Source organism: Callospermophilus lateralis, chromosome 15 (genome assembly GCF_048772815.1).
Source record: "Callospermophilus lateralis isolate mCalLat2 chromosome 15, mCalLat2.hap1, whole genome shotgun sequence".
NCBI lineage: Eukaryota > Metazoa > Chordata > Mammalia > Rodentia > Sciuridae > Callospermophilus > Callospermophilus lateralis.
Window position 1 is genome coordinate 85,713,193 of NC_135319.1, and position 17,838 is coordinate 85,731,030.

Below are 17,838 nucleotides of genomic sequence, written 5' to 3' on the forward strand. Positions count from 1 at the left end.
GGTGCTCAGTGGAGTGGAGCTGAAGAGGAGCAGGAACCGGGTGTAACGTCAGAATTCCAGCCCAGCTGGTGCCGTGGGACAGCACTGTCGATCCAAGGGGAGGAAAGAGACCCTGCTGGGTTTGGGAGAGTGGGATGGAGATGGGAATCCTAGAGGCCACTGAAATTTTGGTGTGGAGTTCAGGGCTGGGACTGTCAGGGCTGGGTAGGAGCTGAGTGGTGGCTTTGGAGGGTCCTCTGTGTGGGGAGTTCTCAAAAAACATGAGGATCTCCAGGGGGAAAGAGGGTAACATTTCAGGTCCTGAGGGGGAGAATCAGTGATGGGGACAGCACAGGGTGCGCTAAGAATGAGAAAAGGGAGCGCTAGGTGGCGTAAGGCAGGGGGCAGAGAGCGCCAAGACCCGGCTTCCCGCTGTGTTGATGCAGGTTTACCTGTGAGGCTGGTGAATGGCGGTGACCGGTGCCAGGGCCGGGTGGAGGTCCTGTACCAAGGCTACTGGGGCACTGTTTGTGACGACAGCTGGGACACCCAGGATGCAGATGTCGTCTGTCGGCAGCTCGGCTGTGGCCATTCCGTGTCAGCCCTGGGCGGGGCTCACTTTGGTCAGGGCTCGGGGAACATTCTCCTGGGCGCCGTGTACTGCTCAGGAGGGGAGCCCTACCTGTCAAGCTGCCGCCATGATGGGTGGTACAACCACGAGTGTGGCCACAGGGAAGACGCGGGAGTCGTGTGCTCAGGTAGAGCAACTATCAGCGCACCGCAGCCACCCCAAGGCCTAGCCCCTGTGCGCGTGTGCACGCGTGTGGGCGCGTGTGGGCGGGCGTACAAGCGTGTGTGTGGGCACGTGTGGGCCTGCACTTGGCAGTTACCTGCTCTGCCATCAGTGGTTCCTTGTTTGGTGGTAAAGCATCTGAACTACCATCCCTTTCACAAAGACGCTGAGGTCAGAGGATCAAGGCACCCGCCTGTGTCCACAGCTGGGAAGTGATGGAGGCCAGCTTCAGCCTCAGAGCTTGCTGATGCCACCCTCAGTGGACTGGCTCCGATGAGGAGCAGCATGACCATCACCAGCCTAAGTGGCAGTTTCCCTTCCTCTAAAGGTGGGGAAGGATGGGCCAGCCGCTGGTCCTTCCCACTTAAACGGGAACTAAAATCACATCAAGGTTTGGCCAATATGTTCTGTTTACTGGGGATTAAGTGCTAACACAAGGACGCTCACTCCATGGGTGGAAAAGAGAGACCCCGACCCAGCCCAGCACATCCCGGGCTGCATCTCCTGCTGGAACATGTCAAACACCACGGGGGTCTTACTGCACAAGAAGGCTCAGGGATGCTGGTCTATTGTGTCCCCCAGAAGAGGAGTTTCTATTAGACTGTCCTTTGGCACTTACCATGTGGTCTGGACTGTGCGGTCCAGCTCTGCAGGGTGTCACTGTGACCCCACCGAAGAACGGTGGCCCTGAGGGAGTGTTGCCCAGAATACGACTCTGGAAACTGCCTTTCTCCCTGGGTGGGGTCCCCTTTCCAGGAATATCTGAGTGATGGCAAATAGTTATCATTTGAGGGTGTCATTTCAGGTTTGACGTCTGCTTTGTGACGAGCATGGGCTGATACTGAACTGGTGGAGACTGGAAGCAGAGCAGGGAGAGGGTGGTGACAAGAGCAAAAAATGCTTGTAGGGGTATCCTGGGTGACCAAGTGACAGATGGGTGTTGGGTTTCACAAGGAAAAATATGCAGCCTTTTAGTAAAGGAGGGGGCCTCAGCACGCGAGCTTCCAGGGCTGATCTGCCTGCGACACGGGACAGGGCTTACTCAGAGCTGCCCCTCCATGTGGAGGGTGGTCAACTTTCTTCTAGATCCAGACATCTCATGTAGAAGTCCAGTAGGTCACTTAGACCTGAGAGCTGTGGTGCAGCAGGTTAGGATGGCTCTCCAGTTGTCTCCTCTCCAAGCCCTGGCACCAGTCAGCTCTTGTCTTTGGAGCAATTTGAACACATAGATTTAATGTCAATAACTTACTTTAAGGGGAAACATTAGGAGCATTTTCATGAAAGCAAAGAAACAAGGCAAGAATGCCCTCCAACCCCACTGCTATTCAATATTGTTTTGGAGATACTAGCCAATGCAATCAGACAAGAGAAATCAGAGGGACAAGAGTAAGATAAGTTAGTTTTGGGTCCATCCCCAGAAGTTCTGTACAGGTCATACGTAGGTGTGAACAGAGATATTTTCTCCCTAAATAGCCTTTTAGGCCCAAGGCTAGACAGGTTTTTTTAAATTTCTCATGCAGCAAGACAAAAATCCAGATCAGGAATGACATCTCAATAGATTTCAGTTTACTTCCAGGTTTTAAAAAAATTTTTTTTTTTTTTAGTTGTTGATAGACCTTTATTTTATTTATATATATGTGGTGCTGAGAATCGAACCCAGTGCCTCACACATGCCGGGCAAGTGGCTACTGCTGAGCCCCAGCCCCAGCCCCACTACTTCCAGGTCTTGATTCTTCTCAGAGACTTATCTTTCCTGTTCTTTTTTTTTTTTGTCTTATTTGCTTTTCAACTTTTACAATTATAACACACAGAGCCAAAAATAGCAAACTCTGAGACCTCCTTTGCAATAGGTAATGAATAATTTTATATGAGTCCCTCTCTGTAGGTCACAACGCCAAGTATAACCATGGGTTTGGCTTTTCCTCAGGAAACCTTTTAGGGATAGAGTGATCGGTGTGTTGCAAATGCTTAGTGCAAGGACTGATGCCTTCTCAACAGAAAGCTTGGCAGTCTCCTTCAACGCCCCTTTCCTTGTAGATGGGAAGGAATCAGTCAGAATATGGGGGCCTTCAAGAGCCTGTGTACTTTGGGACAGAGATCAGCGGAATCATTTCTCTAGTCTACAGTGCTAGCTCCTCCATATCCATGGCTCTGTACTGACCTCAGCCATTCTGCCTGTAGAATCAAGAGGAGCTTGTGTAAAACACACTCCAAGTCGTCCTTGGAGCCCCAGAAAGATGTCAGAGCTTCTCGCAGGACACCCTAAACGTCAGCAGGCGTCTGTTTAGCAGGAGCCTCATGTGTCCCCTGTAGAGGGAACCAGGCCTCTGCCCAGGCCTTTACAGGAGAAGGGTCATGTTGGATGATCTCTAGATTCTCTCCAGCAAGCAAAGTGGGAAGGATACTTCCTACCCTCTGGAGGCCAAGCATAATTCCTGCACATGTTCACTTCTTTTCTGCCTCCTGCAGCTACAGTGGCAACAGGTCCTTTTTCCCACTCTGTCTCTTTGGGTCACAATACTGTTGGCTCTCAGGTTAGTTTTGAATCAAAACAAAACTTGGGGTTGGAAAGATCAGAATAAGCTGATCTTCCAGAAAAGTCTCCAGGTATATGAGGGTGGGACTGATGGCCTCTTTTAGGTGGTCCTGCTCTAAGTCATCTCCAGCCTTTGATGTCCCTGGGGATCCAACTGACCGGGTCATCTGTACTTGAAGGCCTTGGTTGCAAGGTGGGCTAAAATCCAGGGCAGACTCTGCACAGGTCACGGCAGTTGACAGAGCAGCGGCCAATCTCACGTCAAAGGACTATGGAACTGGAATGTGCAATGAGGTCAGGGGAATGAGGTGTCACGGGGGCGGACCTTTACAGGGCAAGGTGTCCAAGGCCCAGGATGTGAGTGAGCTTCAAATTTCACAATGGAGCTTGGCCCCTGGGAAGTGGTATTGTCTGCATACAACTACACAACCTTGGCCATTACGGAACAGCACGGAATGAGAAATCCTGTGTTTTCTCTAGAAACCACATCTGGATTGGCCTTGAGGCTGGTGAATGGTGGAAACCCATGCCAGGGACGTGTGGAGGTCCTGTACGGCGGCTCCTGGGGCACCGTGTGCGATGACAGCTGGGACACCAACGATGCCAACGTGGTCTGCAGGCAGCTGGGCTGTGGCTGGGCTGTGTCTGCCCCAGGGAATGCCCGGTTTGGTCAGGGCTCAGGGCCAATTGTCCTGGATGATGTGGCCTGCTCTGGGCATGAGTCCTACCTGTGGAACTGCCGCCACAATGGCTGGCTGTCCCATAACTGTGGACACCAGGAGGACGCAGCAGTCATCTGCTCAGGTGAGCCTCTGGCCCCGCTGGACTCTCCCCTCGTGAATGGACTCTGACCAGAGCCCTGGCCCTGCTCTTCATGTGTGAGCCCTGGCTCCTGGGTGGGGACGCTGTGGTTCTCCCCTTGAACAGACAGGTGGCTCCCGTGGGATGTGTGCTGGGAAGGACCCTGGGCTGGGAACTGCCCCTCAGGCTGGGCGAGGCCTGCTCACATGGGCCCCAGGGGTCACTGCTGCCCTGCACCTCCCCTCCCTGAGGAGCCCCCCCACTGCCCGTGCTGTGAGTGCTGCTCTATGACGCGTCCCCGTCTCACTGACTGTCCCCTCCCCTCCTCCTTGGCCCACAGGGTCACCAGGCCCAAGGTGTCATTCTAACTGGCCCATCAGTGGGGCCCAATGCCCATTTGCTGTGGGTCTACAGACATACAGAAGGGCATTGGCTTTCCACAGTGGCCATTTCCCAGGGAACTCCTGGGGTGTGTCATGGCACCAGCTGAGGTGCCACCTGTGGGGCCACCTGCCTGAGCAAGACAGCTTAAGGGGGAGGCCCTGCCCCAGGCCCCTGCAGTCCACAGATGGGACTCTCCAGACCCTCAGAACTGCTGGAGATGGAGGCCAGGGCTGCCGCGGTCATTCTCCTCAGGATGGTCAACTGGGGAGACCCTGGGAGAAGGGAGACGAGGAATCTTCACCCACTTTGGGTGGGTGTGGGAGTGGACAGGGGCTGCCCTTGTAAAGAGAGTGCCCGTGGGAGGCCAGGTTGGTTAGTGTGAAACCCACCCCCAGGAACTGCTGTGCTCACCTGGAACTTTCTGGGCCATGTCTCTGCCTCTCCCTAGCTGTCCACCTGAGATGCCTCCTGTGTCCCAGTTATAGTGGGCGCACTGAGACCTTTCCTGGGGACAGGTTGTGTCCATGGTCTGAGGCAGAGATTGTGGGACTCCCAGCAGGCATGGGTGGCCTGCCCTATCCCCGATGCCACCCAGTGCCTGCTCTGTGCCAAAGTGCTGAGTGTCCCGCCAAAGTTTTCAGCTCCTGGCAGCTGAGGAGAAGGGGAGCCCTGGGTTGATGTGGTACCTTGGCTGCTGCATCTTCACATGAAGCTTTAGCCTCTGACCTGTGACCTTGGACCCCAGCCTGGGCTCTGTCCCTCCTAGTTCATTCTGTGATGCAGGGCTCCTGGGGAAGCAGAGAAACCCATTTTGCACATATGCTAAATCATGCTAGCAATTTTTCCATGTGCAGAGATGTATTTTTGGTCCCATGCATTTTTCCAGACTTCATGTCTGTGGGCATGGTACCTTGGCGTGTAAATCTAATATAGGAATTCTGAGTTATGTCCTTAAGCAGACTGCCTTGCACGTTGGGGTGGTCCCTTTTGTCTTCAAGTGGGTATTTCTGTCATTTCTCTCCACTGATTTCTTGAATAGTCTTCACAGAAGGATGGAAGTGCGGTTGCTCTCCTCGACTTTCTGTAAAGCAGCTTCCTGGGGGAATGGAGGAGGGAGGCAGGAATGGGGGATATTTGAGCCCTGCTCCCTACTGAAGGTGCTTCCCTTTTAGAAGATTCCTACAGCCATGGCTGAGCCTCTAGGCCACGCTGATGTGTGCTTTGTCAGTGGCACCTGTAAGGAGAACCCCAAGTTTTAAACCAATAGGCCTCTGACTGGCCCCTCTTCTGTGACTCCATGACTAAGAGAGAGTGGCTCAGGCCAGAGCCAAAGCTATGCTGTAGATATCTGCTTTAAACCCTGAGTCCTGGAGACCAGCAGTGACAAAGCTCAGATTCCTGAAGTGTGACATCAATGCAGAAAGCCACTGAGCACGGGCACCCACCCCACCCACAATGATGGGGGAGAGGGAGGAGTTCTTATTCGCAGGTGAACAACTTCATGCTTGAACATAAGAAAGAACTTCCAGTGAACTTCCAGCGTCTTCTACATGAGCAGTTGATGCGGGTTTCTGTCAGGACTCAGGGGACTTCTGTCCCTGGGGTCACCTCACTTGGTCCCTCTGTCCTGCCTCACATTGGGACATCCTGTTCTACCCTCAACTTGTCCTCCCTCTTTCTTGGGGGGCTTTGCTCTTAGAGAAACTTTCTGACATGTTAGTGTCCTCCAATGATGGTTTTTGTTCTTTTCCCATTTATTGGAAGTCATTTTAGTTCTTTGCTGAGAATCGGGTTTGGTCTTGCAGTTTAGCTCCTGGTCTGGGTTGTTAATAAACTGTGAAATCAAGACCTTACACACCTTGAAGAAGTGTAAATAAGAGTCAAGGAGAAAATCCCCATATCCCTCCTCCTCCCCCTTGGTTCCTTTACCCCTCTGAAGGGGACAGGGTGAGGGTGACAGGGATGCAGCACAGCGGGTGAGGGAGGCACCAGCTCACTGAGCCACATCTGCATCCAAATGCTCATTGGGAAGGGAGGTCTTCAGCTGAGGCCACCCCTGTGTGTGGGGGGTCCATCTGGAGGGTCCTGGGCTATGACTGCAGATGGGCCCATGTGCATGACTGACCTGTGTTCTGGGGCCCTGCTTTACTGAGTCAGTGGCTAAAAGCCACCAGGTGAGGAAGAGTGGGTTCAGCTCAACCACCACATCTAGACAGGGTCTCCCCTTGAGGCTGAAGGGGACAGGATCTGCCTGGACACCTCCAAGAAGCATCCTTTGGGCAATCAGCTCCCCCTTTGAGGGAAGGGACCGGCATGAATGAATGCCTGACCTGCTCCTTATCTTCCACCTGAGTCCCAGTTTTGCCGCCTCCTGTGTAATACATCGGATCCAACCTTCTCTCTCCCACAGATGCCTTGTCTTCCACAGAGACCCCCACCCCAGGTGAGTCCATCTGCCTCCTCACTCCTAGGTGACCCTCACTCCTTGCTCCTGTTCACAGCTCCAGCTGGTAGCTCTGAGAGGGTCTGTGGAGTGTTCTAGCGGCAGAGCCCACAGAGTGTTCGTCCTCCTTCCTAGCCTGGAGGGACTGGACAGGGCCAGCTCTGACCTGAGTGTTGAGGAGCAGCCGGGCGGGTCCTGGGCCACTTCTACTGGAACACCTCCTCTGGCCAAGACTCACGTGGAGGGGAGCACAGGGATTTTTCATGTCATATACCTCAGGCATGTACTGAGAAATTCTTTTAACCAGAGAACCATCCTTCAGAAAAGCTTGTAGCTGCCCCTGGGACTCTGTAGCTCACTGCCATGGTGGAGGTGATTCAGGTCACGGTCTTGCTCACTGAGGCTCTCTAGAAGGGCCTTGTTCTCCCCCAGGCACAGAGCTTCTCTGACCACCTGTGCCTGATTCCAGCACCAGGTCCCTACCCAACCTCCACTCCATACCCCCTGCCTTCTAAGGTGGCTTTGTCTTCCTTCCCAGGTTGGTGGCCTAGAACAACTCCCATCTATGGTAAGCATTTTTGGATTAAGTTCAACCTTGACATCACACCCCCTGCTTCCTAATCTGATCTTGTTTTCCTTTCCAGATTGGTGGACTACAACAACTCCTTACTACGGTAAGCATTTTTGAATTAAGTGTAACCTTGGCTCCACACCCTTTGCCCTCTAATCTGATTTTGTTTTCCATTTCCATTTCAGATTGGTGGCATCCAACAACTACTCCCCCTGGTAAGCACATTTGACTAAGTCAAGGCTTTGAACTCTAAGTGACAGCTTAGATTTGGGGGATTCTTGGACTTGGCATGAAGTCTCTTGCTGCTTACCACCTCTTCCACTGTGAAGGGCTCCCTTCACCCAGCTGTTGTGCATTGTGCTATAAAAGGGATCTGAGTCAGGATGTTTTGTTGTCAAGTGACAGGAGCCCAAGTCAAAATCAGCTAGAAAGAATTTGTTGACTAGCTTGTGTAAGATGCGTATTTATAGATCAGGGGCTCCAGGTAGAGCTAGATCTAGAAGTTTCTGAGGTGCCTGTTCCCCTCGAGTTTCTTAGGCCCACTTTTCCATGTGTGGGGTTCACTCTCAGCTTGCTTTTTGCCTGTAGGGGAACAATGGTTGTTTCAGGACCAAATCTATATCCCACTAGGTGAAAGAGCCCATCAGGCTCCATAGGTCTGACCAGTTTCTCCCAGGGGGATTCATATTGAACTTGGTGGCTCCAGATCCCTCTGCAGAGCCACCTCTGTGTGCTGGGATGGTCCAGGATATTATGTCCTCCTTCAGAGTTGTTGTTTACTTGGGGGAGATGGGGATAATGTGGGTACCAGACTCTTTTTGGAATTTGTAGTCAGAGGCTTTTGTGATTTATTTAATAATAAATTTCTTTTCTATTTAAATTTATTAAACAACAAAAACAAACCACAAAAACCCCAAACCAGAGCAGCAGCAGAGGAAGCCCTCCCCAGGAGAGCTCTGCTTTCCTCCAAGCTCTCTGCTGAGAGCCAGTTGTCATCCCCCTTCCTGTTGACACCTTCCTCTCCCAGGTGTCCTCCCGTGTCTGTGCGCTGCTCCCCAGCTGTCCTTTGTCCCTGGATGAGAGCCTGAGCTGTCCGTGGAGTGTCCATGGAGGAGTGCAGAGGCCTCTCCATGTCCTCCAAACCTGTTCACCTGTCTCCCTTAGGGACCCTAGGGGCACAGCCCCTCCTGCCTGTGGCTCTGCGATAAGACTGGGATCCTGGACCCAGAAAGCCAGGGACGGGAACAGCGCCCACACTTCCATTGTCCTCCACCCTGACCTCTTGGCTTCCCCGGTCTTCTGAGAGGGTGACAATAGTGGGCTCTCCTGTGCTCACACCAAACCCACATCAGCAAATTCACACCCTCCACGGGGACATTCCTGAGCTGTGTTAAGCTCCCTGAAGGTTCCCTTGGGCTCAGGGCCCAGGGCGCTGCACAGGTCCATGGGCCTGGAGATGACCACTGTTTGCCGTTAATGAAGCAGAGGGGCCCACGTGGGCTGTGAGGACCAGGAAGCTTCCCTCCCTCAGAGGAGAGACTGGGGAGACAGTTGATGGTGGCCTGAAGATCTCGTCCAGGGCCTGCTCCTCTTTTTTAAATTTCCCAATACAGATTTTTATATCTCTATAAACTAAAAATTGTCTCAGGGTACAGGAATATCATGTATTCATATATGTCCACTATGTATATACACGTGTACACACATGTACACAGACGTGTATCATGTGGAGTTCCCATTGATACTATTTCCCTTGTGTTACCTTATCTGGGTAAAATGTTTATATGACATCAAGTTTGTTATTTTCTTTTTGTCCTCCACATTGGGGGTTCATTTCAGGGCTTTCCCCATGAAAGATAAGCCCTTTACCTCGGAACAATGTTCCCTAGTCCCAAGTTACCGTTTTAGATTATATAATCTAAAATTTATCCATTTACCTTTTTTAAATTGTGCAATTTGATGATTAGATTCGTCCATGGGATACCATTATCACTGTCTAGTTCCAGAACTTTCATCATCCCCAGCTAAAACTCCACTGACCTGTCCAGCTCTTGCTCTTTCCCACTTCTGGAAGCACAGCTCTGCTCTGGGCGTCTGGATTTGCCTCCCTGGTTATTTCCCGGGAATGGAAGCCCTGGCTTTTTGGCTGCCTTATTCCATTCAGCAGGTTTTCACTTGCATTTGGCATGAAGGAGCCCGTCTTTTCTTTTCATTGCCAGAAGCCATTCCGTGGTACGAATATGCCTCATTGTTGACCCCACGTTCTGTTTACCCATTCACCTGTGGATGGGCACAGGTGGTCTCTGCCTCTTGCCTGTGTAAATAGTGCTTCCTGAGCAGGCACATACAATTTTGGCTGGGTTGCCTGCTCCTGGTTCCTCTGGGTATAGACCTAGAAGTGGGTTGTCTGGGTCCTGTGCTAATTCAGTGTGTCACTTGTAGGGACGTTGAACCATGTTCTACAGCAGCTGGAGTGTTGCTGTTCCCACTGGCAGTGTCTGAGGGCTTGGTCTTTCCATATGTCCCCAGCAGTGGTCGTGGTGTATCTTGTTCATCATGGTGTCCTGGATGGAGTGAGGTGGTGTCTCACTGGGATTATTCCCCCCAGTACTGGGGTTTAAACCCAGGGCCTGGTGCATGCCAGGCAGACACTTTACCACTGAGCCACATCCCCAGCCCTCTCTTAGGGATTTTGACAGCACTTCCCTAATGACAAATGATGTCCATCTCTAGGAACAACTGATTTCGGTTTGGACCTGAGACTAGTGAATGGAGGTCACCGGTGTCAAGGCCGGGTGGAGGTCCTGTACAGAGGCTCCTGGGGCACCGTGTGCGATGACAGCTGGGACACCAACGATGCCAACGTGGTCTGCAGGCAGCTGGGCTGTGGCTGGGCTGTGTCTGCCCCAGGGAATGCCCGGTTTGGTCAGGGCTCAGGGCCAATTGTCCTGGATAATGTGGCCTGCTCTGGGCATGAGTCCTACCTGTGGAACTGCGGCCACAATGGCTGGCTGTCCCATAACTGTGGACACCAGGAGGACGCAGCAGTCATCTGCTCAGGTGAGCCTCTGGCCCCGCTGGACTCTCCCCTCGTGAATGGACTCTGACCAGAGCCCTGGCCCTGCTCTTCATGTGTGAGCCCTGGCTCCTGGGTGGGGACGCTGTGGTTCTCCCCTTGAACAGACAGGTGGCTCCCGTGGGATGTGTGCTGGGAAGGACCCTGGGCTGGGAACTGCCCCTCAGGCTGGGCGAGGCCTGCTCACATGGGCCCCAGGGGGTCACTGCTGCCCTGCACCTCCCCTCCCTGAGGAGCCCCCCCACTGCCCGTCCTGTGAGTGCTGCTCTATGACGCGCCCCTGTCTCACTGACTGTCCCCTCCCCTCCTCCTTGGCCCACAGGGTCACCAGGCCCAAGGTGTCATTCTAACTGGCCCATCAGTGGGGCCCAATGCCCCCTTTGCTGTGGGTCTACAGACATACAGAAGGGCATTGGCTTTCCACAGTGGCCATTTCCCAGGGAACTCCTGGGGTGTGTCATGGTACCAGCTGAGGTGCCACCTGTGGGGCCACCTGCCTGAGCAAGACAGCTTAAGGGGGAGGCCCTGCCCCAGGCCCCTGCAGCCCACAGATGGGACTCTCCAGACCCTCAGAACTGCTGGAGATGGAGGCCAGGGCTGCCGTGGTCATTCTCCTCAGGATGGTCAACTGGGGAGACCCTGGGAGAAGGGAGACGAGGAATCTTCACCCACTTTGGGGTGGGAGTGGGAGTGGACGGGGGCTGCCCTTGTAAAGAGAGTGCCCGTGGGCGGCCAGGTGGTTAGTGTGAAACCCACCCCCAGGAACTGCTGTGCTCACCTGGAACTTTCTGGGCCATGTCTCTGCCCCTCCCCAGCTGTCCACCTGAGATGCCTCCTGTGTCCCAGTGATAGTGGGCGCACTGAGACCTTTCCTGGGGACAGGTTGTGTCCATGGTCTGAGGCAGAGATTGTGGGACTCCCAGGAGTCATGGGTGGCCTGTCCTATCCCCAATGCCACCCAGTGCCTGCTCTGTGCCAAAGTGCTGAGTGTCCTGTCCAGGTTGGCACACCTGGCAGCTGAGGAGAAGGGGAGCACCGGTTGGTGGGCACCTCGGCTGCCACTTCTGCACATGAAGCCATAGCCTCTGACATGTGACCTTGGACCCTAGCCTGGGCTCTGTCCCTTCCAGTTTATTCAGGGATGCAGGGCTCCTGGGGAAGCAGAGAAACCCCTTTGCTAGCTAGTTTCCATGCCTACAGGTGTTCTTCTGGTCACGCGCATTTCCCCACAATTCATGTTGTAGGCTTGGTACCTTGGTGTGTAAAATCCGTATTGAAATTCTCTGAGTGATGTCTTTGACCCACTTTCTTGCACATTTGGGTGGCCCAATTTGACTTCAAGTTGAATGTTTCTTTCATTTCTCTCCACTTTATTTTGTTGTTGTTGTCATTGGTACCAGGGACTGAATTCAGGGGCACTGAACTAGTGAGCCCCATCCCCAGCCCTATTTTGTATTTTGTTTAGAGACAGGGTCTCACTGAGTTGCCTAGTGCCTCACCATTGTTGAGGCTGGCTTTGACCTCACGATCCTCCTGCCTCAGCCTCCTGAGCTGCTGGGATTACAGGTGTGCACCACCACACCCAGCTTTCCTTGATTTTTGAATAAAGTCTTCACAGAAGGATGGAAGCACGGATGCTCTCCTCGACTTTCTGCAAAGCAGCTGCCTGGGGAAATGGGGGGAAAGGCAGAAATGGTGGATATTTGAGCCCTGCTCCCCAAGGAGCAAAAAGTTTCCTGCTCCCTGCTGAAGGTGCTGCCTTTTTAGAAGATTCCTACAGCAATGGCTAAGCCTCTAGGCCACGCTGATGGTGTGCCTTGTCAGCTGGCACTTGTAAGAAGAATCAGAGTTTTAAACCAATAGGCCTCTGCCTGCCTCCTTTTCTGTGATCTAAAGAGAGAGTGGCTCAGGCCAGGGCCAAAGCTATGCTGTAGATATCTGCTTTAAACCCTGAGTCCTGGAGACCAGCAGTGACAAAGCTCAGATTCCTGAAGTATGACATCAATGCAGATAGCCACTGAGCTCGGGCACCCACCCGACCCATGATGATGGGGGAGAGGGAGGAGTTCTTATTCGCAGGTGAACAACTTCATGCTTGAACATAAGAAAGAACTTCCAGTGAACTTCCAGCGTCTTCTACATGAGCAGTCATGCGGGTCTCTGTCAGGACTCAGGGACTTCTGTCCTTGGGGTAACCTCACTTGGTCCCTCTGTCCTGCCTCATGTCGGGGCATCCTGTTGTACTCTCAAAGTGGTCTCTGTGTTTTGTGGGAAGCTTTGCTCTGAGAGGAAGACTTTCTGACATGTTACTCTCCTCATGTGACAGTTTTGTGATTTTCATAATTTCCTGAAATCATCTTAGTTCTTTGCTGAGAATCGGGTTTGGTCTTGCAGTTTAGCTCCTGGTCTGGGTTGTTAATAAACTGTGAAATCAAGACCTTACACACCTTGAAGAAGTGTAAATAAGAGTCAAGGAGAAAATCCCCGTATCCCTCCTCCTCCCCCTCGGTTCCTTTACCCCTCTGAAGGGGACAGGGTGAGGGTGACAGGGATGCAGCACAGCGGGTGAGGGAGGCACCAGCTCACTGAGCCACATCTGCATCCAAATGCTCATTGGGAAGGGAGGTCTTCAGCTGAGGCCACCCCTGTGTGTGTGGGGGGTCCATCCGGAGGGTCCTGGGCTATGACTGCAGATGGGCCCATGTGCATGACTGACCTGTGTTCTGGGGCCCTGCTTTACTGAGTCAGTGGCTAAAAGCCACCAGGTGAGGAAGAGTGGGTTCAGCTCAACCACCACATCTAGACAGGGTCTCCCCTTGAGGCTGAAGGGGACAGGATCTGCCTGGACACCTCCAAGGAGCATCCTTTGGGCAATCAGCTCCCCCTTTGAGGGAAGGGACCGGCATGAATGAATGCCTGACCTGCTCCTTATCTTCCACCTGAGTCCCAGTTTTGCCGCCTCCTGTGTAATACATCAGATCCAACCTTCTCTCTCCCACAGATGCCTTGTCTTCCACAGAGACCCCCACCCCAGGTGAGTCCATCTGCCTCCTCACTCCTAGGTGACCCTCACTCCTTGCTCCTGTTCACAGCTCCAGCTGGTAGCTCTGAGAGGGTCTGTGGAGTGTTCTAGCGGCAGAGCCCACAGAGTGTTCGTCCTCCTTCCTAGCCTGGAGGGACAGGACAGGGCCGGCTCTGACCTGAGTGTTGAGGAGCAGCCGGGCGGGTCCTGGGCCACTTCTACTGGAACACCTCCTCTGGCCAAGACTCACGTGGAGGGGAGCACAGGGATTTTTCATGTCATATACCTCAGGCATGTACTGAGAAATTCTTTTAACCAGAGAACCATCCTTCAGAAAAGCTTGTAGCTGCCCCTGGGACTCTGTAGCTCACTGCCATGGTGGAGGTGATTCAGGTCACGGTCTTGCTCACTGAGGCTCTCTAGAAGGGCCTTGTTCTCCCCCAGGCACAGAGCTTCTCTGACCACCTGTGCCTGATTCCAGCACCAGGTCCCTACCCAACCTCCACTCCATACCCCCTGCCTTCTAAGGTGGCTTTGTCTTCCTTCCCAGGTTGGTGGCCTAGAACAACTCCCATCTATGGTAAGCATTTTTGGATTAAGTTCAACCTTGACATCACACCCCCTGCTTCCTAATCTGATCTTGTTTTCCTTTCCAGATTGGTGGACTACAACAACTCCTTACTACGGTAAGCATTTTTGAATTAAGTGTAACCTTGGCTCCACACCCTTTGCCCTCTAATCTGATTTTGTTTTCCATTTCCATTTCAGATTGGTGGCATCCAACAACTACTCCCCCTGGTAAGCACATTTGACTAAGCCAAGGCTTTTGAACTCTAAGTGACAGCTTAGATTTGGGGGATTCTTGGACTTTGCATGAAGTCTCTTGCTGCTTACACACATACAATGGAATATGTGAATATATGCATATTCTTGTACCCAGAGTCAATTTTTTGTTCATAAAGAAATAAAATCTGTATTATGAAATTTAAAAAAGAGGAGCAGGCCCTGGACGAGATCTTCAGGACACCATCAATTGTCTCCCCAGTCTCTCCTCTGAGGGAGGGAAGCTTCCTGGTTCTCACAGCCCACATGGCCCCTCTTCCACTGTGAAGGGCTCCCTTCACCCAGCTGTTGTGCATTTTGCTGTAAAAGGGATCTGAGTCAGGATGTTTTGTTGGCAAGTGACAGGAGCCCAAGTCAAAATCAGCTAGAAAGAATTTGTTGACTTGCTTGTGTAAGATGCATATTTATAGATCAGGGGCTCCAGGTAGAGCTAGATCTAGAAGTTTCTGAGGTGCCTGTTCCCCTCGAGTTTCTTAGGCCCACTTTTCCATGTGCGGGGTTCACTCTCAGCTTGCTTTTTGCCTGTAGGGGAACAATGGTTGTTTCAGGACCAAATCTATATCCCACTAGGTGAAAGAGCCCATCAGGCTCCATAGGTCTGACCAGTTTCTCTCAGGGGGATTCATATTGAACTTGGTGGCTCCAGATCCCTCAGCAGAGCCACCTCTGTGTGCTGGGATGGTCCAGGATATTATGTCCTCCTTCAGAGTTGTAGTTTCCTTGGGGGAGATGGGGATAATGGGGCTACCAGACTCTTTTTGGAATTTGTAGTCAGAGGCTTTTGTGATTTATTTAATAATAAATTTCTTTTCTATTTAAATTTATTAAACAACGAAAACAAACCACAAAACCCCAAACCAGAGCAGCAGCAGAGGAAGCCCTCCCCAGGAGAGCTCTGCTTTCCTCCAAGCTCTCTGGGAGGGCCAGTTGTCATCCCCCTTCCTGTTGACACCTTCCTCTCCCAGGTGTCCTCCCGTGTCTGTGCGCTGCTCCCCAGCTGTCCTTTGTCCCTGGGTGAGAGCCTGAGCTGTCCGTGGAGTGTCCATGGAGGAGTGCAGAGGCCTCTCCATGTCCTCCAAACCTGTTCACCTGTCTCCCTTAGGGACCCTAGGGGCACAGCCCCTCCTGCCTGTGGCTCTGCGATAAGACTGGGATCCTGGACCCAGAAAGCCAGGGACGGGAACAGCGCCCACACTTCCATTGTCCTCCACCCTGACCTCTTGGCTTCCCCGGTCTTCTGAGAGGGTGACAATAGTGGGCTCTCCTGTGCTCACACCAAACCCACATCAGCAAATTCACACCCTCCACGGGGACATTCCTGAGCTGTGTTAAGCTCCCTGAAGGTTCCCTTGGGCTCAGGGCAGGGCGCTGCACAGGTCCATGGGCCTGGAGATGACCACTGTTTGCCGTTAATGAAGCAGAGGGGCCCACGTGGGCTGTGAGAACCAGGAAGCTTCCCTCCCTCAGAGGAGAGACTGGGGAGACAGTTGATGGTGGCCTGAAGATCTCGTCCAGGGCCTGCTCCTCTTTTTTCAATTTCATAATACAGATTTTATTTCTTTATGAACAAAAAATTGACTCTGGGTACAAGAATATGCATATATTCACATATTCCATTGTATGTGTGTATGTATAGGTATACCCACATTCATAGAGGTGTATATATGAAGCTCACAATGACATCATTTCCCTGTTGTTACCTTATTTTGATAACATCTATGCATAAAGTAAAATTTGTGTTTTTCCTTTTATTTGCCTCCATATTTGGGATTGATTCCAGGGCTTTGCACACGATAGGCAATCCCTTTACCTTTAAAAAATATCACCAGCCCAAATTTACCATTTTAGGTTGTATCATTTAAAATTTTTCCATTTACCTTTTTTAAATTGTGCAATTCCGTGATATTGAGTACATCCGCGGGATTGTGCAACCATTACCACTACGTAGTTCCAGAACTTTTCATCATCCCCAGCTAAAACCCCACTGACCTGTCCCCACCCTTGGTCTTTCCCAGCTTCTGGTAAGCACAGCTCTGCTCTGGGTGTCTGGACTTGTCTCCCTGGTTATTTCCCATGAGTGGAAGCCCTGGCTTTCTTGGCTGCCTTATTCCATTCACAGGTTTCCACTTGTGCTTGGCATGTAGGAGCGTGTCTTTTCTTTTCACTGCCAGAAGCCATTCCGTGGTATGAATATGCCACCATTGTTGACCCCACGTTCTGTTTACCCATTCACCTGTGGATGGGCACAGGTGATCTCTGTCTGTTGGCTGTGTAAATAGTGGTGCCAGAGCAGACACATACAATTTTTTAAAATACTTATTTATTTATTTTTTAGTTTTCAGTGGACACAACATCTTTTCTTTATTTTTATGTGGTGCTGAGGATCGAACCCAGCGCCTTGTGCATGCCAGGCGAGCGCACTACCACTTGGCCACATTCCCAGCCCCTACATACAATTTTGGCTGGGATTCCTGTTCCTGGTTCCTCTGGGTATAGACCTAGAAGTGGGTTGTCTGGGTCCTGTGCTAATTCAGTGTGTCACTTGTGGGGACGTTGAACCATGTTCTACAGCAGCTGGAGTGTTGCTGTTCCCACTGGCAGTGTCTGAGGGCTTGGTCTTTCCATATGTCCCCAGCAGTGGTCGTGGTGTATCTTGTTCATCATGGTGTCCTGGATGGAGTGAGGTGGTGTCTCACTGGGATTATTCCCCCCAGTACTGGGGTTTAAACCCAGGGCCTGGTGCATGCCAGGCAGACACTTTACCACTGAGCCACATCCCCAGCCCTCTCTTAGGGATTTTGATAACACTTCCCTAATGATAAATGATGTCCATGTCTAGGAACAACTGATTTCGGTTTGGACCTGAGAGTGGTGAATGGGAGTAACCAGTGTGAAGGCCGGGTGGAGGTCCTGTACAGAGGCTCCTGGGGCACCGTGTGCGATGACAGCTGGGACATCAACGATGCCAACGTGGTCTGCAGGCAGCTGGGCTGTGGCTGGGCTGTGTCTGCCCCAGGGTATGCCCGGTTTGGTCAGGGCTCAGGGCCGATTGTCCTGGATGATGTGGCCTGCTCTGGGCATGAGTCCTACCTGTGGAACTGCCGCCACCGAGGTTGGCTCTCCCATAACTGTGGACACCAGGAGGACGCAGGAGTCATCTGCCTAGGTGAGCCTCTGGCCCCGCTGGACTCTCCCCTCGTGAATGGACTCTGATCAGAGCCCTGGCCCTGCTCTTCATGTGTGAGCCCTGGCTCCTGGGTGGGGACACTGTGGTTCTCCCCTTGAACAGACAGGTGGCTCCCGTGGGATGTGTGCTGGGAAGGACCCTGGGCTGGGAACTGCCCCTCAGGCTGGGCGAGGCCTGCTCACATGGGCCCCAGGGGTCACTGC

The 17,838-nt window shown here is 52.4% G+C and overlaps 3 protein-coding genes across 3 annotated transcripts; all 3 read left to right on the forward strand.

The window, feature by feature from the left end:
• Positions 1-346: 346 nt before the first annotated feature.
• LOC143637976 (scavenger receptor cysteine-rich domain-containing protein DMBT1-like) lies at positions 347-4,159 on the forward strand. Its single transcript, XM_077105362.1, has 2 exons — positions 347-800; positions 3,789-4,159. The coding sequence occupies exons 1-2, from the start codon at positions 347-349 to the stop codon at positions 4,157-4,159; spliced, it is 825 nt and encodes a 274-aa protein (XP_076961477.1).
• A 1,521-nt stretch (positions 4,160-5,680) lies between these two features.
• LOC143637977 (scavenger receptor cysteine-rich domain-containing protein DMBT1-like) lies at positions 5,681-10,614 on the forward strand. Its single transcript, XM_077105363.1, has 4 exons — positions 5,681-5,729; positions 7,581-7,610; positions 7,693-7,722; positions 10,241-10,614. The coding sequence occupies exons 1-4, from the start codon at positions 5,681-5,683 to the stop codon at positions 10,612-10,614; spliced, it is 483 nt and encodes a 160-aa protein (XP_076961478.1).
• Positions 10,615-13,134: 2,520 nt separating this feature from the next.
• Positions 13,135-17,661, forward strand: LOC143637978 (scavenger receptor cysteine-rich domain-containing protein DMBT1-like). Its single transcript, XM_077105364.1, has 5 exons — positions 13,135-13,148; positions 14,262-14,291; positions 14,374-14,403; positions 15,446-15,462; positions 17,288-17,661. The coding sequence occupies exons 1-5, from the start codon at positions 13,135-13,137 to the stop codon at positions 17,659-17,661; spliced, it is 465 nt and encodes a 154-aa protein (XP_076961479.1).
• The last annotated feature ends 177 nt before the right edge of the window (positions 17,662-17,838 follow it).